This window comes from Limanda limanda, chromosome 9 (assembly GCF_963576545.1).
Source record: "Limanda limanda chromosome 9, fLimLim1.1, whole genome shotgun sequence".
Lineage (NCBI taxonomy): Eukaryota > Metazoa > Chordata > Actinopteri > Pleuronectiformes > Pleuronectidae > Limanda > Limanda limanda.
This window is the reverse complement of record NC_083644.1, coordinates 1,299,060-1,326,893: the sequence shown is the minus strand read 5'-3', so window position 1 is coordinate 1,326,893 and position 27,834 is coordinate 1,299,060. Positions and strand designations below refer to the sequence as shown.

The 27,834-nt window shown below is 44.3% G+C and overlaps 2 protein-coding genes and 1 long non-coding RNA gene across 3 annotated transcripts in view; all 3 read right to left on the bottom strand.

The window, feature by feature from the left end:
- Positions 1-13,051, bottom strand: part of mast2 (microtubule associated serine/threonine kinase 2) — a 124,279-nt gene extending 111,228 nt beyond the window's left edge. Inside the window, exon 1 of the mRNA XM_061077775.1 lies at positions 12,599-13,051. Within this exon, the coding sequence (XP_060933758.1) occupies positions 12,599-12,667 (69 nt within the window). The 5' untranslated portion in view covers positions 12,668-13,051. The remainder of the gene's footprint in view (positions 1-12,598) is intronic.
- A 3,159-nt stretch (positions 13,052-16,210) lies between these two features.
- Positions 16,211-19,178, bottom strand: LOC133010949 (uncharacterized). Its single transcript, XR_009680706.1, has 2 exons — positions 19,023-19,178; positions 16,211-17,020 (listed from the first exon to the last, which is right to left on the bottom strand). It is a non-coding gene; the product is annotated as an uncharacterized LOC133010949 (long non-coding RNA).
- A 3,819-nt stretch (positions 19,179-22,997) lies between these two features.
- LOC133010501 (NLR family CARD domain-containing protein 3-like) lies at positions 22,998-26,662 on the bottom strand. Its single transcript, XM_061078087.1, has 6 exons — positions 26,533-26,662; positions 26,313-26,432; positions 26,093-26,212; positions 25,455-25,657; positions 24,007-25,226; positions 22,998-23,003 (listed from the first exon to the last, which is right to left on the bottom strand). The coding sequence occupies exons 1-6, from the start codon at positions 26,658-26,660 to the stop codon at positions 22,998-23,000; spliced, it is 1,797 nt and encodes a 598-aa protein (XP_060934070.1). The 5' UTR covers positions 26,661-26,662.
- Between the last annotated feature and the right edge of the window lie 1,172 nt (positions 26,663-27,834).

The window sequence follows — 27,834 nt, the reverse complement described above, 5'->3', positions numbered from 1 at the left end:
TCTCTCTCTCCCTCCCTCTCTCTCTCTCCTCACAGGAAAAACAATCAAGTGCATTCATAAAACACTCCTGCATCCCACTCAGTGCTGGAATCTGAAATCCATCTTCATAATGCACCGTGGCAAGCCATTACTTTTCCATAACACAGTCTGAGGCGACGTAATACAAAGCAAAGCCTGCTGCATTATTCCCTGAGGGGAGGGGTGGGGGGTGGGGACGGGGGGGGTGGGGATCCTCCTGCACCGACTGCCAGGATAAATGTGTGGTTTGGCCGCTGGGTCAGCGCGGTTAACCAAGCGCTCTCTGTTTCTGTTGTTGGCGTCTGTCAAACATCAGCGAGCATGGGGACTAACAGTGTCCGGGTCATAGTTAGATTTCAATATCATTAACATTTCATCCTTATTTAACTTTACTGTATCCTGACTTTTCCTTTTATTTCTTACCGGAAGCTGTGGTACCAATTAATTCCAATACGTTCTGGTTCAATTCCAATTTTGCCAAGTTTGAAATAGTTTTCAATATTTGAGTCGATACTTTTCTTCCTGTGATTGAATCCCACAGAAAGAGGAGAGACGCCTCCACCGTGGTGGAGCTGGTGGAGCAGCTGACAGGTCGTGTTCCTTTGAGCCATGGAGCTCCATTGTTGAACTATTAAAAACACATGGAAGCCCACATCCTGCTGCACGGACGTCTCACTGGATCCAAACATGTGGATTGATCCGCCTCTGAAGATCAGCTCCAGCTTCTTCATTAATTCAATTCAGATCCACCAGCTGTGACCAGGAAGTCAAACTCAACTCTTACAACGTGAAACCAAAACTAACCGATCAAAGGAAACTTTGGAACAAAGACATGAAGCTTCAGACTCCGATCAGAAAACGACCTTAAATTAAATCATGTGCCAGTTTTATATAAATGCAACACACACACACACAGACACACACACACACACAGACACACACACACACACACACACATAGTTTGAAATCAACTCAGCTGTGACTCAGGAAAAACAGATGGTAAAAGAGAAATGGAGACAAACATGGAATAGGAGGGATGGTGAGAAGGAGGAGGAAGAAGAGGAGGAGGACAAGGAGGACAAGGAAGACAAGGAGGAGGAGGAGGAGGAGGAGGAGGAGGAGGAGGAGGAGGAGGACGAGGAGGAGGACGAGGACGAGGACGAGGACGAGGACGAGGACGAGGACGAGAACCAGCAAAACAATAGAGAGCAAAGCCAGAACACACACATGGAAGTTATTACTGTAAACTGTAACTGTGTCAGCAGAGTGTCGATCAGTCTGAAAACAAACACAACAAAACACACAATGTACAAATAACAGAGCTGCTGTAATTCAGCTCTAATAAAAACACAAGGATTCTCCTAGATTCTAGAACACGAGCAACGCTGCTGCAATATGTTCACTGCACAGACTTTTCAATTGGATATAGATCAATATACATGATATTAGGTGTTTCAAGTTAGGGAAGCTCAATGTATTTTGTATGTTCAGGTTATTAAAGTTGAGCTAAGAGACACAGGACAGACACACAAATGCTGCTGGGACTGCATCACTTGTGTTTGTGTAGCAGCTCGACATCCGTTAACGACCCAACCCAGTAATATTCTGCCTCATTGCTCAGCTCCTCCTCCTCACTCCTGCATCAGGAGGAGCAAGGAGGAGGAGGAGGAGGAGGAGGAGGAGGAGGAGGAGGAGGAGGAGGAGGAGGAGGCGGAGGAGGAGGAGGAGGAGGAGGAGGAGCGACCAGTCGACATAAAGTTTTATACGCAGCTTGACATTTCCTCCAAAACAGGATGTTCTGATCATGTTCCTTTAATAGTGATTATCTGCTACAGTCTGATCTCATATTTATTTCTCCTATTTAATGCAGCTGCACACACACACACACACACACACAGACACACACACACACACACACACACACACACACACACACACACACACACAGGAAGGTTATGTCATTACTTGTCTGCAGTATAATCCAACCTGAGCAGCTCTGCCAAACCCACCACCTGAGTCCTGAGACGACCTCCAAAACTGTGTTCTGCATTCCTTCCTTTGTGCATGTGCGTACGTACGTACGTGTGTGTGTGTGTGTGTGTGTGTGTGTGTGTGTGTAGACCCATTGTTTGATGTGGGTTCATCACATGTGTCTGTGTGTAACAGTACTTTCTAAAAGCTCTAATGTATAAAAATGAATTTACTTCAGTTGTGATCTTCTACCTTCCAGGCGACGCTCTCAGCTTCGGAGCCTCTGATACGATTCCATTTTTTATGAGGTAGTTCCAGTAAATCAATAAAACAATATCCATACTGGAGGGCTGCCAGGGTTTTATTGCCTTGGCACAAAACGCTTACAACCTGCAGCACAGACCGGACATGTGTAAAACCAACACACACTTCAGCTGCACAGAGCAAACACCAACACACGTTGTGCTTCTCCGTGGATTTGAAACCAGTAGAAAACTCCACAGTGATCGAGCACGTCACCAGTTCTGTTGGTTCTGACTCCACATGCTAGGAATGGGGGGGGAAAATCGATTCAGTTACAAATCGCGATTCTTTTGAATGACGATTTTAAATCGCCATGCTGCCTCCCAAATCGATTTTTTTTTAAAACATATTTATTGGTTTATAGGGGGGGGATATATGGGGGGAGCAACATCACCCCAGAGCATGTTGACCAGCTCTTGTTTTTGCACAAGAATCCAAACATACCCAAGCACTAGCTTTGCATCGCCTACATGCAAACAACAATAGCCTACTTTGTTTATTTCAAAGTTTATATTTTAAGTAAACTTTTATTCATTCTATTTAATTTACCTTTTATTTATTGTTTAAAAGTAGCCTAAGTGGCATACATTTCTTAATCTGTCAGTTTGTGTGCAGTTATCAGGGGCTATACAATAATAGGGCACATTTTTATTTATTTTCTCTATTGGCTGCCCGGCAGTCATTAAGTTAATGTTAATATTTGAAATAAAACTTGTAAAGCTCTAAGTGAATTTGACTGTGTTGTATTTGAAAGTATGATTCAACATTTTTCCATGGTCCAGTATTTAAAAAAAAAAATAACCAAAAGAAATCCCAGAAAATCGTAATATCGAATCGCAATACATATCGTATCGCCACCTAAGTATCGTGATCGTATCGTATCGGGAGGTCCCTGTCGATTCCCGTCCCTAGTACATCCACACTGATCCAGCTTCTGTCTGAATGAGGTCTACAGAGAACAGTGAGGAGAACCTGCTCCGACCTGTTCTTGTGTCTGTGATCTCACTGCAGCTGTCAGGGTTCCTCTGACGTCTGGCTGAAGCACTCACTGTTCCTCTGAAGAACAGCTCGCTTTTTATTTTTAATGAGCCGCAATCAAAGCATAAATGTTCACGAAGGAGACGTTTCACCAGCTGGGACCGAAGCTTCATACACACTGAGGAGTGTTGTTTTAAAACTAAAACAATCTCTATATCATAAATAATCTCTGAAAACACAGGTCACATGACTATTCCAAACACTGGTCATGTGGTGTAAACAGGAAGTAGATGGTCTACTCTGTTGGTTGCGTAGTCTCAGAAAAGTAAGAGCAGGGATTTACTTTCTTGTTTCTTCTGTTTTCTGCGCCCAATGAAGCCAGTGGATGGCGTAACCATAGCAACAGTGATGCGTCTAAAAGCTAAAACATAATCGTGTGGATGTAGTTCAGATCAAACAGCTTCTGGACACATTCAGGGGCAAAGATCACAAAGGAAACATGAGGTCTTCACTTAAAGCCACAAACTCTCTTGACTCCTCTTTTTCACCCGGAGATATTTGATTTCTTTCTAAAAGCTCTAATGTATAAAAATGAATTTACTTCAGTTGTGATCTTCTACCTTCCAGGCGACGCTCTCAGCTGAAGCCTCTGATACGATTCCATTTGCTTGTTAGAAGCAAACAAGCAAACTCTTGAAAAACAACAACTTTGTTCATTCTTCACACTCTCACTTCAAAGCTCTCAACATAAAACCACTTCCCCTCTGCAAACGCACACATGTGTATTTGTTTCAGCAGCAATCTGGGCCTGCAGATGTGTGATTACGACACAAACTCACACGCCCACACAGCAGGAACACACCCGGGATTAAAGCATTCAACTTCACCAATCTGTTTAATCCACAGGGATTAAGAGGGTGAGCAGTGAAGAGCCGGGCGGCGAGTGATGGCAGCGAGCGCTCAGTGAAACCTGCTGCATGATGAGACCTGAGACCCACATGTCAGTGGGTTCGAGATCGAGCTGCAGCTGCAGAAATGACTCATGTAAACCAATAAAGACTGAATATGAATTGAAATGTTGAGCTTCTTTTATAGACGTGTAATTACATTGTAGCTGCTGTGGGGGAATTTTAACGTTCCTTGGTTCTGCAGGCGGCTGAACTCTGCATATCTCAGTTTATACAAGTCTGGGACTTTTATTAAGAAACTGTCTCTGTTAATCACATGGACTGTGACATCCATGTTTATTGAAACATTGATCTCAAAGGAAAAGGAAGCGGCCATCTCAAAGTCCAGGCCTCCTCTTTGTCTTTGTCTCCCAGTTACACCACCACAGAGTTTGAATGATTCTGGATGTTTGATAATAAGAAAGATCACAGTTTATCGACCTGTGTCAGATCAAATGCTACTTTGGAGGCGGGTCCAGGTTGTGTGATTGTTTCTGACTGAGTGGAGACTCTGAGCTGCTATAGTTAGCTGCTGAGCTGCAGGAAGCAGGATGTTATGTTGGAAGCTTCTCTGCTGGACACGGCCCAAAGGTTAATAACCCCCAATCAGGACAGGGAGGGGCGGCTGGAGTGACTTCCACAAACATGACACACACACACAGACTCACACACACACACACGTTGTGAAGGAAGAAAAGTGAAGGAAGTCAGTCGGGGAACGAGCACCTGCAGAACCGAGGCTGCTGATTGGTCGACCTCATTCCACCGCCTGAGAGAAGCAGTGAAAGTGTCTCACGGTGGATTTCATCAAACTTATCTCTTCTTCTCTTGAAGATCCTCGTTCTTTCCGTTCTTTCAGTTCTTTCTTTTCTTTCAGCCGAGTGGAGCTGAAACGGCTCCATCACTCGTGGACTAAAGAGAATCTCTGTTGGCTTATTTATGATAAATTACCTATTTACAATCTTTTCTCTTTTCATGAGCCTGAATGTACTGGATTATTCTCACAACACTAGAACATATACGATATTTTGGGAAAAGATTATCCATCAATTCATCCATCTACACCTAATATATCCTCAGAGTCAAAATGAGGAGGGAGTCTTTTGCAGCTTGAGGACGAATATGAAAAATACTTTCTTATGGTCTAGCGACAATCTGCAGTTTGGAGGGATTTGGAAAAGTCTCTGTGTTGGTGACTTAAAACGCTGTTTGAATCAATAACTCAATACTGTTAAAATACTGTTTTTGCAGAACGTCCACATTTGAGTGAACAGGACTTTAGTTTGTCTCGGCCTGGAGGAGGACAGGTGTTCTCCACCGCTCACCAACTCCATCTGAGCTTCACACAAATTGGATCTCCATCACGGGGCCGTGGTGATCACCATCAGCTTCCCTGTGAATCTAATCCTAAACAAACATCCAGTTGGTCATGGGGCTTTTCATTTAACTCAGCAGACAACAACATGTTTTATCCCTGAGCGAGAGAAACCGTCTCGATGGAGAACAACCAGCCGGGGGGGGAATTAAACAAGATGGAGGGAGGAGGAGAAGGTGGAGAGACAGCAGAGAGAGGAGATGTGTCACAGTCGCAGAGTGATGGAGGGTTTTCATTAAGGCTGTTGTGTTGGAAGCTAAAAGCCAGACTGGGATTTTCAGACGTATGAACAACGCAGCAGGAGATGGTCCGGGTCAGACGAGTCCACGACAACAGGACAAAGTCTTGGAGATTCAGGCGAGGGGCGGAGCCTGGGTGTAACCTGGGTGGAGCCAGGGTGGAGCCAGGGTGGAGCACCACGTAGGAATCTGTCCGAACCTCATACCGACCCTTTGACTTCTAGTTTCTGCCTCTCGGTAAATGATCTGTATTTATACTCAAAGTGATTTTCAATACAACAACACGGGATTCAGACTAGGGGTGCAATAATTAGTCGACGTCGTTGACAAAAATAGTCGCCGACGAATTTACTCGGCGATGATTCGTTTATCGTTTATACCCGTGCGCAGGATTCTAGAATCCATTACAAAAATATAAATTTAAACTTTTTTTTAACGAGTTTTAAAGCAAAATGTTATCCTATTGCCTGACAAACGTCTTTTTTAAATCACAATTATTTAGTCTGAAGAAGACTGTAGTTTCGTTTGTTGAATTTTTTATTAATGTTATTGTCCCTGTCCTTTTTTGTTAACACGAAAAATGGATACTTGATTTTTAATGTATTTTTTGTATCAGCACTTGGCCTGTTCTTGGTTCACAGTAAAAAGGGAAACTTGATTTTTAATTATTTTTTTTTATTAGCACTTTGCCTGTTCTTCGTTTTAAAATGGACAAAAACTTGATTTTTCTTCGCTTGTGTGTCAACAGTACCCTTATATGCAGCAACGTTTATTAAAAGACTTTTTTGTTAATGAAGTATCGATCTTTATTGTCTTTATTTTCAGTCATCACATGCCTCGAACAACCTCAAGCTAAATTTAAAAGCTGCTTGCTAAATAATAGCAATTGAGCATTTGTGTCATTCATAATCCGATTAGTCGATTAATCGTTTCAATAATCGGTGACTAATCGACTATCAGAATAGTCGTTAGTTGCAGCCCTAATTCAGACACTCGAGACTGGGATCGAACTGCCGACCTGCTGGTTCGAGGACGACCCGCTCTCCCCCCCGAGCTGCAGCCACCTGACCTGCACAGCTTCTCTTGTTCTTCGGGGACGACTCTACATCTCATGTGTTTGATTCCTCCTTCACCCACTGACGCTGCACAGGAACACAAGACGTTTTCCATGCGTTGATGTATAGGACTCATCTATAATTCTGCTTAATACAATTTTTATAATTAGGATCCTTCACCCTCCTGCACCTGTGCCTTCCCATTAACACCCTCCCCGGCGCCCATTAGCCACTATCAGCCGGGGGGGGAGGGTCTCAGAGGCCGTTCTGGCTCAACGCCTCCTCCACTGATCGCACACATCAGGCTGAAGAATGGAAAGGAAACCACTCTCCCGTATCACTGCAGGGAGGGAGCCCGCTTATTGTTTAACCTAAGAGACGTTTAATGAGGAAGAAAGAGCAAAGAGCCGAAAGCTGCTGAAGCTCAACGAGCTGGAGAGAGAGCAGCGAGGATCAGTGCTGCAGAACAACAACCTGCACGTTACTACCACTGTATCATCTACATCACTCAGATTAGCATCTAAATGACAATGGATTTCATTATTGATTAGTAGCTTTGTAAATACAAAGCAGCCAGAATCTTATATCTGATGTTTGAATCCTCATATTCACGTATCTGGTGAAAACACAAAGCTGTGGAGGGAACTGTCATAGATACAAATTGGAGTTTACAGCAGACGATAATGCTGAGGGTGCACCGAGACCCTTCTTCGTCTTCTACGTGTCCCGCTCCTCTTCTTCATCCTGAGATATTTGTGTTCTTCCAGTTTCACGTCCGTCACGAGTTAGAAACCTCATCAATCGCTCTCCGTGTATATTAAAGATATTTCACAAGGCAGCAGGAGGGAAAGGTTCCATCTGCTTTGTCACAAACAGTCGTGAGGGTTTCAGCAACTTGTCCGGCTGGTGAGATTCTCACTGATTCCTTTAGAGAGTAATTCATGGATCTTGATGAAAAGAATCAGACACATTTAAAGGACTGATCTCCATGAGTGTGTGGAGTTAGGTGCAGCGCAGATATGACGACATTAATCATGTTTCTGGCGTAAACCCAAACGCTGTCAGTCCGTTCTGAATCATAACGTGAAGAAGATAAACACCCTGTGACTAATCTGTCATAACATAACCACTACGACATATCGCTGTGATCAGAAGGGATGAGAGAGCAGACCTGATGCTGTGGATCTGTTGGGACAAGGCCTCTGCTGCGGTTACCTAACCCCCCACCCCCCCCCCACCAGGATTTGACAGGAATCCCGTGAATGCCGCCGGGAACATAAACATAAAAGCCAAATAAATGAGAGCGCTGATGTAGAAAATATGAAATGTTTAGATAACACAGTGGAGGCCGGTCGGGGGGGCGACAACCAGGAGTGATGTCACCCGACACAACGGAATAACTCTTCTACAGTCACACGGAGGATTTCATAACTTTTGCCTTTTTATTAAAAAGGTAAATCTGTATTTTTGCTGCTGTCAGAAACTCTGCAGGTCAACCAAAGGACACGTGGAAATATGAAGCCACAGACGTTTCCATCATCTAATCTATTTTTGTACGTAAAGGAAACATAAATGAGCTTTTTTAGTTGTTTTGTCCAAACATCAAAGATTCAAAAATGTTCCATCTACAAAGACATGAAGGAGAAACTGAGGATTTAAAACAATAGATGTGAACTCCACCCACAGGAGAGTTAGAGTGACTCAGCTGAAACTGAGCTGCATCCAACTTTAAATCCAAACTTGATTATCTTCCTGTTGATAGTTTAATCTTTGCCGTTTGTTTTAGATTTACACTCAATTTAAAATGATTTACTTACAATAAAAAACATTTCTGTAAAACTTCAGTCATTCATTTACTCATAATTACAACCTGACGAATCCAAACCCTCTCATCAACCGACGTGTGAACAGAGTCCTGCAGCCGCAAGGTGAAATCCTCTGAGTCACTTCTCTCCTTCGTCTTCTTTCCAATGAGAAACATGATGTAAACATGATGTAAACATGATGTAAACATGATGTAAACATGACTTAAACAGCTTCTTTAAAATCAATGAATTACTTTCTCTACATTCAGTGTCACCACTTCACACCAGCTCCGTTCAGAAGTCGTTCTCTGAGATCTTGTGGAGACAAATCTCATCAGTGGAGAGGACGTGAGTTTTAAAAACGTGTTGAATTCCTCAGAACACACTTGATCTCCAGCGCTGGCGTTGACAGTGAGAAGAAGGAGGCGGAGCTCTCTGTTCGCTGCTGCAGTAAAGTTCAGCCGCTCTGACTGATTGTGTGTTTACTGTGTGTAGACGTTCACTGCTCCTGTTCCACCTCCTCAGGGAACACATGGGAACAGGGATGGTCCAGATCAGGGATCATTACAAAGGAGGAGCGGCTCTATCAGCCAATCAGCTGCCAGGACCTCGCCACGTGTTTAACCTTCAGGTGGAGAAGACGTTTCTTTACGCCAACGACAGCCAGAGGCCAGAGGTGTCATTTTATTAGGGAATTTCTTTGAATTTGGTACAAACGCTCAATTGGACTCAAACAGGAACTATCGAGAATTGAAAGATGAACTAATTAAAAGTTGGTGGTCAAAGGTCAAGGTCAGTGACTTCACAAAAGATCGTTGAACATTCTGGACAAATGTTTGCTTACACATTAACTGATAAGATTTGTGTGGTCAAAGGTCACGGCGGCCCTCACAAAACCTAATGTTTTAGTTTGAGCTGAAGCCTTCGACAAAGGGCGTTCTAGTTTGAGAACATTAGTGAGGAAGTGTCACGCCATTCGTTGTCATGGTTTCCAGAGCACACGGGAACCTGAGCCAGACCCAGCTGATCCTAATCACCTCAACAAGTGAAGCGTTCCTGCAGCGCTGGTCGCACGCTGCGTTCTGCAAGCGTCACAAACACAGGCTCCTCCCCCCCACGGTGCACCAGACTCTCTGATCGCAACGGATGTCTGTGTGCGTTTGTGCTCTGTCCCTGGAAACCCATTAACACACACACACACACACACACACACAGGAAGGTAACACAAAGTCACTGAGTGAAACAGTCACACTCCAGTTGGAAGTGACATCATTCATTTCCAACACTGTAACTGTAACCACCTCAAACCAGATGTTCACCAGCGGCTGAAACAGAACCTGCTCCCTGCAGCGGTTTGTGTCCATTCACAACACAACGGAATCATGTAGACAAAGTTGTGTGTGTAGCTACACGTGTTAGACCAGTCAGACGTGTGTGTGTGTGTGTGTGTGTGTCTTCAGGTCAGGATATGGTGGAAGTGGAACCAACATAAAAGTCTCATTAGACCGCAGACACAGGTTCTGATTAAGGAAGTGATTCTGTTTCGCGTCCAGATCTCGACCAACACGGCTTCTGACCGAGGTTAATACCTCGTTATGCTGACAGAGACATTTATTTAAGAATTGAATACAGAACATACAAATATTTTTAGATAAAATATGATAAATGCAGTTTTCTGCATCGTTCAATCTGTGAAATAAAAGCTTCCATATCAGCAAATATAAAGACTGATAAAGATTTGTCTCTGAAAGTGAACTGATAAATCGTTCTGGCTCAAGTTCCTTTTAAATTAATAACCATTTATGGCTGATTAGTTGTTTAATTCATCATTCATTATATTCCAGCTTCTGAAACCTGGAGGACAGGTTGCGTCCCTCCGGTTTCTGTCCTCGGTCGGACCAGAGAAGATATTTTCTGAGTCAGTTTAATCAAAACCAGAATCATCAGATCAGTGAATCAGGATGAAACAGGATCCACAGACAAATCAGATGAACCATTGAGCAGAGAACTCCCAGCAGCCCCTGGGTGAGTCCCGGCGCCGCAGCAGAGCCACGGTTCACCTCGGTGGATCCGGCTCACCGGAGGAAAACGCCCAAGATCCATCTGACACGGTTTCACACACCAGCACAGAAACCAGCTGCAGCACAAAAACATCTGTCTGACGTCCCAGGATTCCATAAACCTCAGCTCCTCCCCCACAGACTCAGCTCCTCCCTCACAGACTCAGCTCCTCCCTCACAGACTCAGCTCCTCCCTCACAGCGAGTGACCTTCTGAAGTGGATTTGAGGACAAAGACAGAAGGTTATAAAACACTGAGACAGCTGAGAGGGAATCGTGTTAACTTAGGTTATTATTCACATCGTAACCCGAACAGGAGGGCGGAGTCATATCAAACCGCCAAAGGTCGGAGGAAACATGACTTCATGCCCAAGTGTGAGTTCACGAGCGCCAGCGATGACTTCATCTTTGGAAGCGGTTATTATTAAAAGGAAAAAGTCCATGTTTACTGCACATGAGACTAATAAAATCTTAATCTCTATAGTTACACAGAAACTGAAGCACCGCTATAAAACACAAAGGGACCAACAATGGTTGTTGTGTGTCTGAGGTTCAGAGGTTTCCACTTCACGACAGCACGAGATTCAAACAACAACAAAGACGAGTGTTTGGTTGAAGTTAAAGATGGATCAGCAGCGATGTGGAGACCTGATCCTCAGCTCCTGGGTTCAGAGCTGCTTCCTCAGACCTGCACCCACCACATTCTCAGGAAATATCACAAGCAGCTGCAAACGTCTCAGTTCGACTCTGACTAGTTGTGAGTGCGTGAGGACATTTTCAGACATGTCCTCCAGAGGAACTCCAGAGGAACTCTAGAGGAACTCCAGAGGAACTCCAGAGGAACTCCAGAGGAATGAGCTCTTCTACATCTATGGCTCCACAGAATAATCTTAATAATTCACTTGTGTTTCATCTAAATTGTACAATAGGTTGTTTTCTTTACCCTAGAATGGGCCTTTATATTTAAATACTTTATATTTAAATACTTTATATTTAAATACTTTATATCTAAATTAGGGCTGGGCAAGTTAACTCGTTTAAATCGAGTTAACTCAAGTGATGAGTTAACTCGATTGTTTATCCGCCAATTATTTTCTTTTTTCCTGTTCTGCAGCAGTCAGCAACAGACTTTCACAAAATAAAAGCCTGACTTTCACAATAAAACAATAAATAATCAAACCTGAGTTAATGCGAGATAAAATAATTAATCGAGTTAACTCATCACTTGAGTTAACTCGATTGAAACGAGTTAACTTGCCCAGCCCTAATCTAAATACGTTATATTTAAATACTTTATATCTAAATACGATATATATTTAAATACTTATCTCTACATCCGGAGCGGGTCCTCTCTACGGAGGCAGCCATGTTGTTTACAGTAGTCCAGACTGAACTGAGCTAAACCTTTTGAGTTTCTATGACAACCGAAGCTGCCACAGGTTCTGTGTTCCACATTTCACCACTAGAGGTCACTAAATTCTACACACTGAACCTTTAAGTACGAAGATATTTATATTGTTTCTGTTTTTTAAGATTAGATTTTGTCTTAAAATGTAGAGAAGACTTTTGACCCTGAAATTGATGAGCAGAACTATGAATAATTAAAATAATACAAACGTTAGTGTCAGATATGATTATTGATAAATCCCTGGTGTGTGTGTGTGTGTGTGTGTGTGTGTGTGTGTGTGTGTGTGTGTGTCAGAGTTGAAACAGCTGATCTGGGATCAGACAGAAGCTCTGATGTTAGTTATGAGTGAACATGGAGGAGCTCTGCTGCCCTGAGTGCGGCCTGACAGGCTCCTCCGGCCCCGGGGATCGAACCTGTGCCGGTGGTCCCTCACTACTCACCGCATCTCGGTCCTCCTGCGGCTCCATGGTGCTCAGTTTCCTCTTGTTCGTGTTCTGCGTCCTCCTCATGCCTCGCTCCACAGCCGGGGACTGGTGCACCTCCTCCCGCCTGCTGCCTCCTCCTCTCCGGCCTCTCTCTACCGGTACCTCCCGCTCGCTGTGGCGGCTCCGCGGGTCCTCTGGGCCGGCGTGGACCTCAGAGACACGCCGCTGCCAGACAGAGATCCGCCATTCCGTGTCCGCGGCCGGGGGAGCTCACCTGGAGCCGGGCTGTAGCTGCCTCCATCCGGGCGACGAGCTGTCAAACAACGGGTACGGGAGTCTCTACAGCTCCATGGTGCTCCGGGGACAACTAGTTAGTGCTGGTTAGTTAGTGCTGGTTAGTTAGTGGCTGGTGACCTGCTGGTGACCTGCTAGCTTGGTGCTGCGGGGCTACCTGTCCTGCTAGCCGGGCTACCTGTCCTGCTAGCCGGGCTACCTGCGCTGGAGCCCCGGGACTCCCATGAAGCTCCGGCTCCCGGCGGACGGTTGCTCGGCTTCCCGCCGGATTCAGGAGCGGTTCCTCGGCCTCGGGGAGTCGTCGGGCTCCGCTCCTCAGACCGCTCCGTCCATCCTCTGTCTCAGGCCGGGTCAGGGTGCAGCGGCTCGGCACGGCTCGGCACGGTACGACCACAGGGAACAGCCGGGGAACAGCCGGGGCACTGCAGGGTAACACGGCTCGGCTCAGCACTGCTCCGCTTCCTGTCTCCGTCCTCGGCAAGCTACTGACAACCTGCACAGCCACATCCGGTCCGGCCTCACCACAATAAGAGCATTTCTTCAAATAACAATAACTTAGCGACAGACAGGAGGACAGACAGGAGGACAGACAGGAGGACAGACAGACAATATAAAGAATAAATAAAATAAAAACAAAGAGCAGGTGAAGAAGAACTGTGTCATTTTCAGGGACCTCATGACAAAGCATTATTTTTAATTATTATTTTATGTTATAATCCTATTGTTTATTTTACTGGTATAATGTACAATCTAATATAATATAAATATCTAGATCATCTGTCCAGGTGATCATGGACCTTGGATCTGTCGTCCCTATCTTATATTTATACGAACACACAATCCACTGCTGCTTTTAAATCCAGATTTTAATATTTTTTGGTTCCTTTGACTAAACTATTAAAAAACGGGTATTACCATCAATGTTTTTTATTTGTGACAGTGTTCTTAAATCTGTTAACATATTATATCCTTTTATTTCCTTTATTCTCTTCACCTCTTTTATTTTGCTTTTATTAATCTCTTTCCTTTTTCTTGTTTAGTGTTTGAAGATGATTTATTTCGTCCCTGTGCAGCAGCTGGAATCTACTTCTGTGTGTGAAGCTGCTCTGTGAATAAAACCACTTGGCTCCAACATGAAAGATGTGAAGTGAACAAACATGTTAACTCTTAATAAATATAATAAATAAACCGGTTGAATGTGAGCGAGCAGCTGACACGTGTCACTGAGCGGTGACGAGGCTCAGACATGTGACACTCTGCTGCCCCCTGTTGATGGGTTGGGGTGCTGCTCATTTCTGAATCAGTCTCAGTTTTATTATCTGACGAATTTTACTCAAAATCATCTGAAACATCATGAAGTTAGAATGTTGAAGGAATTATACAAAGAGCATGTATTAATAATTTAAGACAGAATATGTTAATATTTAAACTACTAGCTGTATACTACACTCACCTAAATTATTTCTTTATTGATCTTTAAAAGGTGTTTTTTTGTCTAATTTATTTTATGATCACATCTTTATGATAAAATAATTCAGTGATGTTGGAGGCTGTGGTGTACAGAGTTGTGTTGGTTTATTCTTCTTTACTCCAGAGGGAATTAAGTTGTTTTAAACAAACACAAACGAGACAGAAGTTGTTACTTTCCTTTTATTGAAAAGGTTATTTTTCTGTCTCTTTTAACCCAATTAACATTTTTATTAAAGAGAACATGCATAAAAATACAGCCGGTCTTTATTCAAAGACAATCTCTTCTCTCACAGCAACAAAAAACAAACAGCTGCATCAATGTACACACACTTTCATATACACACACACACACACAAGATGTGGTTCCTAAAACCACAAAGACACTTTCCAATGTGACCTTTGACCTGTGACGAATCACACAAGAGAATATTTAAAACTCTGGTTTCACAAAATCAACGACAACACTGTTTTTCTTCTTCTGTTTCTTTGCCTTTTCATGTTGGAGTTAAATCTTATTCATATCAAAGCAGAAATGTGAGGATCATGAAGCTGTTTGTTTAAATCAGCTGGAAACAGACGACGTGGCACTTTAAAACCCAGAAGTAATACAGCAACAGAAAGCAAACTCAGAGGCCAATATTGCACAGAAACCCAGAAATTGCATATTTCAGTAGAAGTATTCGAGGGCGATTGAGCCACAGTTCATGCACAAAAAGAAACCGGTCAGTTCATCTACAGAGATAAAAAATAAAAACAAACGTTTTGGAAAAAGTGTGAAATACCAAATTTCAGAGAAGCTCAGTTGCACAGTGAGCGTCAGCGTTGTCCGGAGTGAGGATCAGATGATTGACAGGAGCCTCACTCGGATACAGTTGCTATGGACACACAGGTGAAGATCTTCTTCTGGATCTGAGTTGATCTGAAGTCAATGAACAGGATGTGAGACACGTGACCATCATCATCTTCCTCTGGTTCATCACAGACACAAACTCTTCTTCAGTATAAAGTAAATCCCATAAATGTGTTTGATGGAATTCTAACGGATCCTTTGACGACGGGTTGTTCACACTTTGTGTTTGGTCGCCGTGACAACAGCCTGGTGCACAGCTCCATGAAGAGATGATGGTCTCGCTCTGCTGCACAGGAAGTGACCTCAGAGCTTCAACATCTGCTGGACAGATGTTAGAGCAGCGTGTTCATGAACATGGCGTCACAGTCACATGTTACACTGACACACGTGTGTTGAGGATCATCACAAAGTCACATGATGACCTCTCCACACAGTGAGAACTGGAGCCGGTCAGGAACTGACTCTGTCAAACATTTCTGATCCTGAAGTCACAAAGAACTGAGACGGGCTTGAACAGGAAGTGACATCATCATGTTGAGACAAGTGTCTCCACAAAATAAAACAAACTGTTCAACACAACAGGCCCAACATGTCCCCTGTCTTCAGGACATCATCTCTCAGACACTTTCTGTCCCTTGTCTCTGCTGGGAACCTCCCATCATTAATTATTTCCCAGCATGCAGCTGTTCCCAGAGGCTGCTACAGTCTCCCCCTGGTGGTTGTTCTGAGGTGGTGCTCGAGAACGTACAACAAGAATCTTCATCTACGTTTGTATAAAACGTCCTCGGGTCATTTTTCTATTAAATATGGTAAAATGTTTATGAAACAGTTTCCTCAGAGACTTAAAGATGCTCTGCTCTTCATCGACTCTTCTTCTTTCTGTAAATGTCTCATTCACTTTTCTTCTGTTTGTTTCCATTATGTCAAACTGGTGATTTTGTTCTTTTACCTGCACCAAGGACGAGATGTTTCCACCTGTTTGTTTGAAGAGGAAAGAAACGCTGAGTCATGATTCCAGTGAAGTCGGTGGAAGGATGTTTATTGAGCATTAAAGCAGAGACAAGTAGAAACAGAACTTTTCTCTCTGAGATGTTTTTCTTCTCGTTACATCTGGTTTGTCACAGAGGAAATGATCCATGTGTTTGACTCATAGACTGAATATAAAGGCTTTGACTTGGATGTGCTGCTGTTATACTGCAGCGCCACCTGTGGGTCAAAAGTAGAAAAGCCACCACCGCTCTGCACGTGATGCAGAAATGAAAACGTTCCATTTTTAAGTCCAGAGTTTTGATCTTTTGTGTCAAAGACAAAACTCTGATTTTAAACTCAAAGTGATTTCAATGTGTTTAACTTTGTGTTGAACTAAATTAATTTGTGACGTGAATCCAGGAACTTTAAGATCATAAACAAACATATACACAGAATGTGGTTCTACACACATGGAGACAGACTGAGGGACAAAGGTGGACAATAATAAAGACAAACTTAAACACACTGTATGTGACTCTTTATAGAGGGTTTATATATTCTGCTTCTGTTGTGTCATTTCAATAAACACAATCTTCATGTGAATAAACACAATCGGGGCAGGAAGGTTGCTGGTTTGAATCCGGTTCAGATGGGTCTTCCTGTGTGGAGTCTGCATGTTCTCCACGTGTTTTCTCCAGGTGCTCCGGCTTCATCTCACAAACACATGCAGATTAGGGGTTGTGTAGATTGGAGACTACACACAAGCTGCTGCTGCTTCAGCCTCTGGATCCTCAGGACACAGCTCAGCCTCCGTCCACACACACTGTCCTCTTCACACTCAGCTCCACCTCCACCTGTTGAGAGAAGAAGACATCAGTGTCCCAGAGACTCACTTCATCAGCTGTGAGTCAGTGATGCAGCTCATCCAGTAGAAAGAGCAGCAGGGACTTCAGTCCTGTTCAGAGGTGGAGCAGCTTCCTCTCTGCTTCATGTTCACGTGTTGGAATGAACACGCTAAGAGCTCAGTGTGTGTCCTCTGCATGTCAAAGTGCAGAGTGGACACCTGAGAGGTGGATTTACTGCTGTTACAGGTGAAGACATGTTTCACTGTGTGTTGATGAACATCTGCTTCTGACAAACTGGGACCAGATGAGACAGATGGACCTCAGCAGAGGTTCTGCTCTGTAGAAAGAGCTCCTGGTTACCATGGTGATGAGGAGAGGCTTCAGTCCCACTGATCTCAGAGCTGTGACAAAGATCCACCTGATCAGTTCTTCACTGATGAAGTGAGAGGACAAACTGTCTCAGATCAGATGAAGACGTCTCTGTCCCTCGTGTGAGGCTGTCAGCTGTGGTCCAGCTTCACTTCCTGTTCACATGAAAACAACAACTGTCGTCTTCACGTCAACTCAATCACATGATCCCAAGCAGCTTGGGGCTCGTCTGATTGGACACAGCTGTCTTACTGACTCTGAGGACACAAACTGTCTCACTGTCTCTGAGGAAACTCACTGACTCACTGTCTCTGAGGTCACACACTGTCTCTGAGGACACACACTGTCTCAATGTCTCTTAGGACACACACTGACTCTGAGGACACACACTGTCTCACTGTCTCTGAGGACACACACTGTCTCACTGAATCTGAGGACACACACTGTCTCTGAGGAGACACACTGTGTCTCACTGTCTCTGAGGACACACACTGAATCTAAAGACACACACTGTCTCTGAGGAAATACACTGTCTCATTGTCACTGAGGACACACACTGTCTCTGAGGACACACAATGTCAAACTGTCTCTGAGGACACACACTGCCTCACTGTCTCATTGTCTTTGAGGACACACACTGTCTCACTGTCTTTGAGGACACACACTGTCTCACTGACTCTGAGGACACACACTGTCTCACTGTCTTTGAGGACACACACTGTCTCTGAGGACACACAATGTCAAACTGTCTCTGAGGACACACACTGCCTCACTGTCTCTGAGGACAAACATTGTCTCTGAGGACACACACTGTCTCCCTGTCTCTGAGGACACACACTGTCTCACTGTCTTTGAGGACACACACTGTCTCACTGTCTTTGAGGACTCACACTGTCTCACTGACTCTGAGGACACACACTGACTCTGAAGACACATACCATCTCACTGACTCAGAGGACACTCACTGTCTCACTGTCTCTGAGGACACACACAAACTCTGAGGACACACACTGTCTCACTGACTCTGAGGACACACACTGTCTCTGAGGACACACACTGTCTCACTGACTCTGAGGACACACACTGTCTCACTGACTCTGAGGACACACACTGACTCTGAGGAGACACACTGTGTCACTGTCTCTGAGGACACACACTGTCTCTGAAGACACACACTGACTCTCTGTCTCTGAGGACACACACATGGACCTGTCTCCAGGAAGCTGACTGAGGTCATCTGGTGTTTTGGGGACAGGATGAGTCTGGAGACATTGAGATGTTCTGGGTGAGTTAGAGATCAACTGAACCAACCAGACGTTGATTTAAACTTCCCTTATCCGTCCCTTTAAGGAGAGTGTGCACCACACAGCAGTGTAGAGTCACTGTGGTCAGTGGGCGGAGCTTCTATACGGGTCGATCTCCAACTTAACCTTGAGCAGGTTTGCCGTTCATCAGAAGTTACCATGGTGATTTACCTCGTTAAGAAGTGGACGAGCTTTGTAGGACTGAAAAAACTAAACCTGAAGTGAACCTGATAACCACAAATCCTGCTTGGTAGCACAGACCCTGGATCTGTGATACTGACTGTGTTTAGTAAAATACTGATGAAAGCAGCGTGGACTGACTCCACCCATCTACTGACCTCAGAGTCTCCAGTCGACAGGTTGGACTCTGCTGTAGATCAAGCAGCTCCTTCACTCCTGAGTCCTGCAGGTCTTTGTTGTATCTCAGATCCAGTTCTCTCAGATGAGAGGGGTTTGACCTCAGAGCTGAAGCCAGAGAAGAACAGCTGATCTCTGACAGTCTGCAGTCCTCGAACCTGGATAAAAAATAAAACTTAACTGTAAATTAAACTGAGTTCATGTGTGAAAATAAAGGACTTTGACTAAACATCACTGTCTCTGTTTTCAGACCTGAAGTCTGAGTCAAGTTGTTCTGGACATTTTCTGGAACTTTTCCTGCAGCCTCCTAATAAAGTTTCTGAGTGAGTCCATGTTAGAATAGAGCAGGTGAATGTCCAGAGGATTCACAGAGAGCGAGTGGACGTGTTGAGGACACAAACACGTGAGACGGACGTGAAACTGGAAGAACACAAACATCTCAGGATGAAGAAGAGGAGCCGTACACGTAGAAGACGAAGACGTCCACTTGGAAACAGGAGGAGATTCTAGATCTTCTGGTGATGAGGGCCGACACCGGTGTGGATGAGCTGGAAACAACAACACTGATCTTTCCACAGCAGAGTTTATACGCCATGTCCTGACTCCTGCTGCTCTACAGGCTCCGCCTCCTTCTGCTCCACCCATTCTTCATATGTGAAAGTCAATCTCCAGAAAATATCCAGACACTATTTTACAGAGTTCATGACTGAAAACAACTTGAAAGTCCTAGTGTCCTCGGGGTTCAGTTGTTTGTAATATGTAACTTCACCACTAGATGTCTCTAAATATCTTGCTGGACATGTTCAGGAGTCGTGCACGTGAACAAGGGGACTACGTTCACATGTACGACACCTGGAGACGTCACTAACTCCTTCACAGTGAACCTGTAACTGTTTTGGCTCCGCCCCTCATCTGAACGTTCACACATGTTCCTGTTGCTGTGAACGAGTCGGATACGGACAATCACTTGCTGCTGCTTCAGCTCCAGAAAATATCTGTCCCACTTGTCAGAACATGTTCCACAGTTGATGTGTGAAAGGGCGAGCAGTTCTACGATCATGTTTTCTTGAAGTGGCGATGATCTGAGCAGCAGTTTGACCAGTTGAAAGTGGTGCAGGGAGCCTGAGGAACACGTGTGTACAGGGCGGGACAGAGATCTAGTGGTGAAAAGATAAAGGCATGGACGACCCCGTGTAAGTCCTGAAACCAGAGGAAGGGTTTCATGTTGAAAATGAACCCAAAGTGGAAGAAACAGGGCTGAAGAACTTGCTCCTAAAAATAAAAGGCATCAAATATAATCAACTTTGGGTGTTCAGCTGCAACATGACACTTCACCACTAGATATCACTACATTCTACACACTGAACCTTTAAGATTAAAACATGATGTCTGACCAAAGAGTCTCCAGTCGACAGGTTGGACTCTGTAGAAAACCACACAGCTCCTTCACTCCTGAGTCCTGCAGCTTGTTGTCACTCAGATCCAGTTCTCTCAGATGAGAGGGGTTTGACCTCAGAGCTGAAGCCAGAGAAGAACAGCTGATCTCTGTCAGACTGCAGCTCCACAACCTGGATAAAGAATAAAACTTAACTGTAAATTAAACTGTGTGCATGTGTGAAAATAACAGACACATATTCATGCCAGCACAGACTCATAACATGGAAGATAAATATGAAATCAGACAAGTTGGACTAAAAACAAGTCCTGATTCAGTTCAAATAGATTATTTGGACCCGGTCTCTGTCCTGCAGATCAGTTTAGAAAATCCAGAACTAAACTCAGTGTTTTAACAAGTAGCGGAATATTTAAAATGTCATATATTAATTAATGAATGGATTCAAGTTATGTATGAAGATGAATTATGTTAAATTATTATTAAATGAGATCAGTTGTGTATAAATGCTATTTTATAGATATGAGATCTACAAAAGTCAGTCAGTGAACTGACCCCAGAGTCTCCAGTCGACAGGTTGGACTCTGTAGAAAACCACACAGCTCCTTCACTCCTGAGTCCTGCAGCTTGTTGTCACTCAGATCCAGTTCTCTCAGATGAGAGGGGTTTGACCTCAGAGCTGAAGCCAGAGAAGAACAGCTGATCTCTGACAGGCTGCAGCGATCCAACCTGGATAAAGAATAAAACTTAACTGTAAATTATACTGACTTCATGTGTTAAAATAACAGACACATATTCATGTCTCACAGACTCATAACATGGAAGATAAATATGAAATCAGACATGTTGGACTAAAAACAAGTCCTGATTCAGTACAAATAGATTATTTGGACCCGGTCTCTGTCCTGCAGATCAGTTTGGGAAATCCAGAACTAAACTCAGTGTTTTAACAAGTAGCTGAATATTTAAAATGTTACATATTAATTAATTAATGGATTCAAGTTATGTATGAAGAGGAATTATGTTAAATAATTATTAAATTAGATCAATTGTGTATAAATGCTGTTTTATAGATATGAGATCTACAAAAGTCAGTCAGTGAACTGACCTCAGAGTCTCCAGTCGACAGGTTGGACTCTGTAGAAAACCACACAGCTCCTTCACTCCTGAGTCCTGCAGCTTGTTGTCACTCAGATCCAGTTTTCTCAGATGAGAGGGGTTTGACCTCAGAGCTGAAGCCAGAGAAGAACAGCTGATCTCTGACAGGCTGCAGCGATCCAACCTGGATAAAGAATAAAACTTAACTGTAAATTATACTGACTTCATGTGTTAAAAGAACAGACACATATTCATGTCAGCACAGACTCATAACATGGAAGATAAATATGAAATCAGACAAGTTGGACTAAAAACGAGTCCTGATTCAGTAAAAATAGATTATTTGGACCCGGTCTCTGTCCTGCAGATCAGTTTAGGAAATCCAGAACTAAACTCAGTGTTTTAACAAGTAGATGAATATTTAAAATGTCACAGATTAATTGATGAATGGCTTCAAGTTATGTACGAAGACGAATTATGTTAAATTATAATTAAATGAGATAAATTCTGTATAAATGCTGTTTTATAGACATGAGATCTATAAAAGTCAGTCAGTGAACTGACCCCAGAGTCTCCAGTCGACAGGTTGGACTCTGTAGAAAACCACACAGCTCCTTCACTCCTGAGTTCTGCAGGTTGTTGTCACTCAGATCCAGTTCTCTCAGATGAGAGGGGTTTGACCTCAGAGCTGAAGCCAGAGAAGAACAGCTGATCTCTGTCAGACTGCAGTCCCACAACCTGGATGAAGAAATATGGATATTAGAATGTGTCCTCCTGTTGTTGTGGATCATCATCATGTCAACACAGACTCTCAACATGCTGCTGACCTCAGTCCAGTCTGTGACCTGAAGATAAATATCACATCAGACATGTTGGACCATTGTTTCATTCATCAGCTTCTTCTCTGTGTGTTGGTCACTGAGCAGGTTTGTGTAATTAAACACTGTTTAAAGTAGGGACGGCTCCTGATGTCACTTCCTGTTTGTTTCTATACTTATCAACTGTCCCACGTGTTTCTATAAGAATGTGTCTTATTTTGAAAAGCTGAGGAGGACGAGTGCTCGGCCTCAGTCCACATGTTATTTACTGACACTTTCTCAGTGATCAGGAGCAGGTGAGTGCAGGTGAATGGAGTTGATGAGGTGGACGTGACTGACAGGCTGGGTGAGGGACAGATGACTGAGGGACAGTGAGCAGAGCAGAACTGAGACAAGTTAAATAAATAATGACCCAATAAGAAAGAAAGTCTGAAAAGTGAAGAAGGATTTAAGGACCTCAGAGTCTCCAGTCGACAGTTTGGACTCTCCAGTCCAGAACACAGCAGCTTCACTCCTGAATCCTTCAGGGTGTTCTTACTCAGATCCAGTTCTCTCAGATGTGAGGGGTCTGACCTCAGAGCTGAGGCCACGACTTCCCAGTGAGTCTCTGAGAGTCCCCAACCAACGAGTCTGTAATTAAGAAAATATCAAATCTGTGAGAATTAAATCAGAAAACACAACATTCATACAAAACATGATCATGTGACCCTCACCCTGGTAAATCCCCTCTTTGTTAAAACTCCTCAAGAGAATCCTTACAGATTTGGTTCAAGCGTTCATTCAGACTAACAGAGGAACTCATTAGATTCAGATGGTCAGAGGTCAAAGGTTACAAAACATGTTCATGGCCTCTTGAACATGATATCTCAAGTCTGTCTTCAGGGGATTTCTTCACATTTTGCCTCAAAGAGAAACTGACAAGATTTCAGGGGTCAAAGGTCTCATATTATTGTGAAGTCCACCAGAACCTGGAGAGACGGACACTGCACTGGTTGGTACGGTGATATCTCTCACACACACACACACACACACGCACAGAGTGTATTTGAAGAACGACTCATCTCCACTGATTGAACATGTTATTGATCATGTCTGGACTCACCGAGCCTTCCTGCAGTTCCTCACAGCTGGGATCAGTCTCCTTCGACCCTGGTCTGATGTGATGAACTTCTCCAGGTCCAACTCATCCAGAACCTCCTCTGACATCTGCAGCATGTAGGCCAGAGCTGAGCAGTGGATCTCAGAGAGAACCTCCTCTGATCTGTTCTCTGACGTCAGGAACTGTTTCATCTGCTGATGAACTGAGTGGTCGTTCATCTCAGTCAGACAGTGGAAGATGTTGATGCTTCTGTCAGGAGAAATGTCTTCACTCTCCATCTCCTTCAGGTTGTTGATGACTCTCTGGATGATCTTTGGATTGTTCCCTGTCCGACCCAGCATGTCTCCTAAGACTCTCTGGTTGGACTCCAGACTGAGGCCGTGAAGGAAGCGAACAAACAGGTCCAGATGACCATTTGTACTGGTGAGGGATTTCTTCATGGTTCTCTTCAGGAGGTCATCCAGGGAGAAGGTACTGTCTGTGTTCCCATATGTTCCCAAGAAGTTGTTGAGTTCTTCTGTGTTACTCTGGGTGTAACAGTGGAACATGTAGACTGCAGCCAGGAACTCCTGAACGCTCAGATGAACAAAGCAGTAGACTGATTTCTGGAAGATCACACTCTCTCTTCTGAAGATCTCAGTACAAACTCCTGAGTACACCGAGGCCTCTGTGACATTAAGACCACACCTCTCCAGGTCTTCTTGGTAGAACATGATGTTTCCTTCCTCCAGATGTTTAAGTGCCAGCCTCCCCAGCTTCAGGAGAACGTCCCTGTCAGCCCTCTTCTTACCGTACTTGTTGTTCTTCCTCTTTGTCTGAACCAGCAGGAAGTGTGAGTACAGGTCAGTCAGGGTCTTGGGCAGCTCTCCTCTCTGCTCTGTGGTCAACATGTGCTCCAGAACTGTAGCACTAATCCAGCAGAAGACTGGGATTTGACACATGATGTGGAGGCTCCTGGACGTCTTGATGTGTGAGATGATTCTGCTGCACAGCTCTTCATCACTGAATCTCCTCCTGAAGTATTCCTCCTTCTGGGCGTCAGTGAAGCCTCGTACTTCTGTGACCCTGTCAACACATGCAGGAGGGATCTGATTGGCCGCCGCAGGTCTGGAGGTTATCCAGACGAGAGCTGAGGGAAGCAGATTCCCTCGGATGAGGTTTGTCAGCAGCACGTTGACTGATGACCTCTGTGTGACCTCAGACACAAGCTCCCTGTGGTTGAAGTCCAGAGAAGGTCTGCTTTCATCCAGGCCGTCAAAGATGAACAAAGGTTTACAGACAGCGAGCGTCTCTGCCGTGAGCTTCTGTAACGCTGGATGGAAAACACGGAGCAGCGTGAGGAGACTGTGCTGCTGGTCCTTCACCAGGTTCAGCTCCCTGAACGAAAGCACAGTCAGCAGACCCACATCCTGGTTCTCTAAACCCTCTGCCCAGTCCAGAGTGAACTTCTGCACCGAGAAGGTTTTTCCAACGCCAGCGACGCCGTTGGTCAGGACGACTCTGATGCGTCTCTGCTGGTCAGTGGAGGCTTTAAAGATGTCGTGGCACCTGATGGGAGTGTCGTGGAGGATCTTCATCTTGGAAGCCGTCTCAAGCTGCCTCACCTCATGTTGAGTATTAACCTCTTCACTCTGTCCCTCTGTGATGTAGAGCTCAGTGTAGATCCTGTTGAGGAGGGTTCTACTTCCTGTTGCATCACTTCCTTCAGTCACATGTTCACATCTCCTCCTCAGGCTGAGCTGATGTTCATCTGAAACCTCCTGCAGACCACGATCTGCTGAAAGACAAGAAACAATGTCAGAGACAGAGAATCTGAGAATCTGCTGATTGTTTTCATCAGATACAGAAAAACTACAGAAAATAAAAGCTTTTTAACTTTGTGCTTTTCTAACAATGTTAAATGTTGATGCTGTATGAAGGAACAAAATAAAACCACTTGTGCTGATGTCAGAAGTGAAGACATCAGCAGACACATGTACAGTGCTGCTCTGACCGGCTGTCTGACCTCCAGCTCCTGTTCTAGATCTTTTTCCACACTGGGGACAGGAGGAGTCTCCTGAAGAACCAGACTGGTCCCAGTATGAGGTGATGCACTGTCTGCAGAACCAGTGTCCACAGCTGGTGGAGACTGGATCCTTCAGGACGTCCTGACACGAAGCACAGCAGGACGACTGCTCCTCCTCAGAAACATGACTCCTCTTCCTCTTCCTGTGAAGACATGTCCTGATAACTCACATGTCACAGTCACAGGTTATCATCACTTCTGTCAAGCGGTTTTGTTGTCACCCAGTATGTTTGTGTGTTGGTTGGTTCGTTAGTGGGATTATAAAAAAACACAGATTACCACTAAACCTGGTGGAAGGTTGTGGTCTGTGTACCAGATGGGGGGGGGGGGCATATTCAGAGGACTGATGTTTACCAGTGTGTGGAATTTAGTGCAGATCCAAATCAGAATGAGTCTCTAGTGGATTTCAAAGTGGTTTCATAAGGAGCGTGTTGGTTCTTGGTGGAGGTCTGAGCTCTTTGAGTGATTCTGAACGAGATTAGAAACCAACTTCAATGAAGCTGTGTCCTAATGCAGGGGCCACACTAGAGGAAACTAGATCCTCTTCAGAGCAGGTCCCAGGAGAAACAGTCTCTTACTCTGTGTGTGAAGGTCCAGGTTCATTACTGAAGAGTGGAGGAGGATACATGGAATGGTTACTCTTCAGAGACAGACAGCTGGACCCTGGAGACTCTGCTCTCAGTCTGTGGTCCTGACCTCTGCAAACACAAACATGTTTTTATTCAGAACACATCATTCACTGGTTCATTCTCTGAGGATTCAGTTTGGAGGTTCACATGTTTGTAGCAGGTCTCTTACTTTGTGTGTGAGGGTCCAGGTTCATTACTGAAGAGTGGAGGAGGATACATGGAATGGTTACTCTTCAGAGACAGACAGCTGGACCCTGGAGACTCTGCTCTCAGTCTCTGGTCCTGACCTCTGCAAACACAAACAGGTTTTTATTCAGAACACATCATTCACTGGTTCATTCTCTGAGGATTCAGTTTGGAGGTTCACATGTTTGTAGCAGGTCTCTTACTTTGTGTGTGAGGGTCCAGGTTCTTTACTGAAGAGTGGAGGAGGATACATGGAATGGTCACTCTTCAGAGACACACAGCTGAACCCTGGAGACTCGGCTCTGTCCTCTTCCTCCTCATAACCACTCATCTTCAGTCTGAGAGGAAAAACACTGTGAGCACAAACACACACAATGAAGCCAGGAAGTAAACTCAGTGTTTATTCAAATATAACAGAGTCAACCCTCCTACACTATTTCCCTGTTGTCACGTAACCTGAGACAGTTGTAGGTTTAATGTGTTGGACTCAGCCAATCACAGCGTTGAGTCAAACTGTTGATTTACTGACAGAAGTTCATCCTGAATCTTCTTTTCTCTAAAGTCCACGAGTAGAAAACTGACCCAGAGTCAGTGACAGTAAAATAATATGAATGAATAATATAAATGTAGCTGAACACTCACCAGCTTCAGACTTCACGCCTCCTCCGTCTGCTGCTTGAAGTTAGAACCAGTCTGAACACTTTCACTGGCTCCTCCTCCTCCGCTCGGCAGTTACTGGAGATCACACAACTCTGGTTGTGAGTGTGTGTGTGTGTTCAAGTGTGTTTGTCCCTCCTCACACACTTTAACACTGATGTCCTGTCTGTGCACGTTTCGTGTTGTGTAGCAGGTTTAAACGTGTGTCTCATAAACTGAATCAAACACAGCTACAGCAGGTCAGAGGAAGAAACACACCGTCTCTCTCTCTCTCTCTCTCTCTCTCTCTCTCTCTCTCTCTCTCTCTCTCTCTCTCTCTCTCTCTCTCTCTCTCTCTCTCTCTCTCTCTCTCTCTCTCTCTCTCTCTCTCTCTCTCTCTCTCTCTCTCTCTCTCTCTCTCTCTCTCTCTCTCTCTCCAGTCTGAGAGGAGAAACACTGAGCTCACAGGAATCAGGACAAACCAGTCTGTTCAAGAAACACACCCAAAAATACCAAGCAAGGACACACACACACACACTCAGGTGACTGTATCGTATGATTGTGAAAACATTTTGTGTTATTAAACACTTGATGAACAGATTAAGATAAAAACTGAAACTGTGAGTTAACTCTGTTAATTAGGGTTAGGGTTAGGGTTTGAAGGCTCTTTGATCCAGACCTGCTGTTCACATCTGTCTCTGGGATCAAGTGAAACACACTGAGAGCTCAAACACACACAATGAAGCCAGGTACGTAAACTCAGTGTTTCTTAGAATATAACAAAGTCAACCCTCCTACACTATTTCCCTGTTGTCACGGTAACCTGAGACAGTTGTATAGGTTTAATGTGTTGGACTCAGCCAATCACA

Bases quoted from the DNA above. Each gene is read 5' to 3' on its own strand.
- LOC133010501 (XM_061078087.1), bottom strand. From the start codon at position 26,660: ATGAGTGGTTATGAGGAGGAAGAGGACAGAGCCGAGTCTCCAGGGTTC. The intron at 26,213-26,312 runs GTAAGAGACCTG...TTGTGTTTGCAG, and splicing joins CCTGGACCCTCACACACAAA to AGGTCAGGACCACAGACTGA. The intron at 25,658-26,092 runs GTAAGAGACTGT...ATGTCTTCACAG, and splicing joins CCTGGACCTTCACACACAGA to GAAGAGGAAGAGGAGTCATG.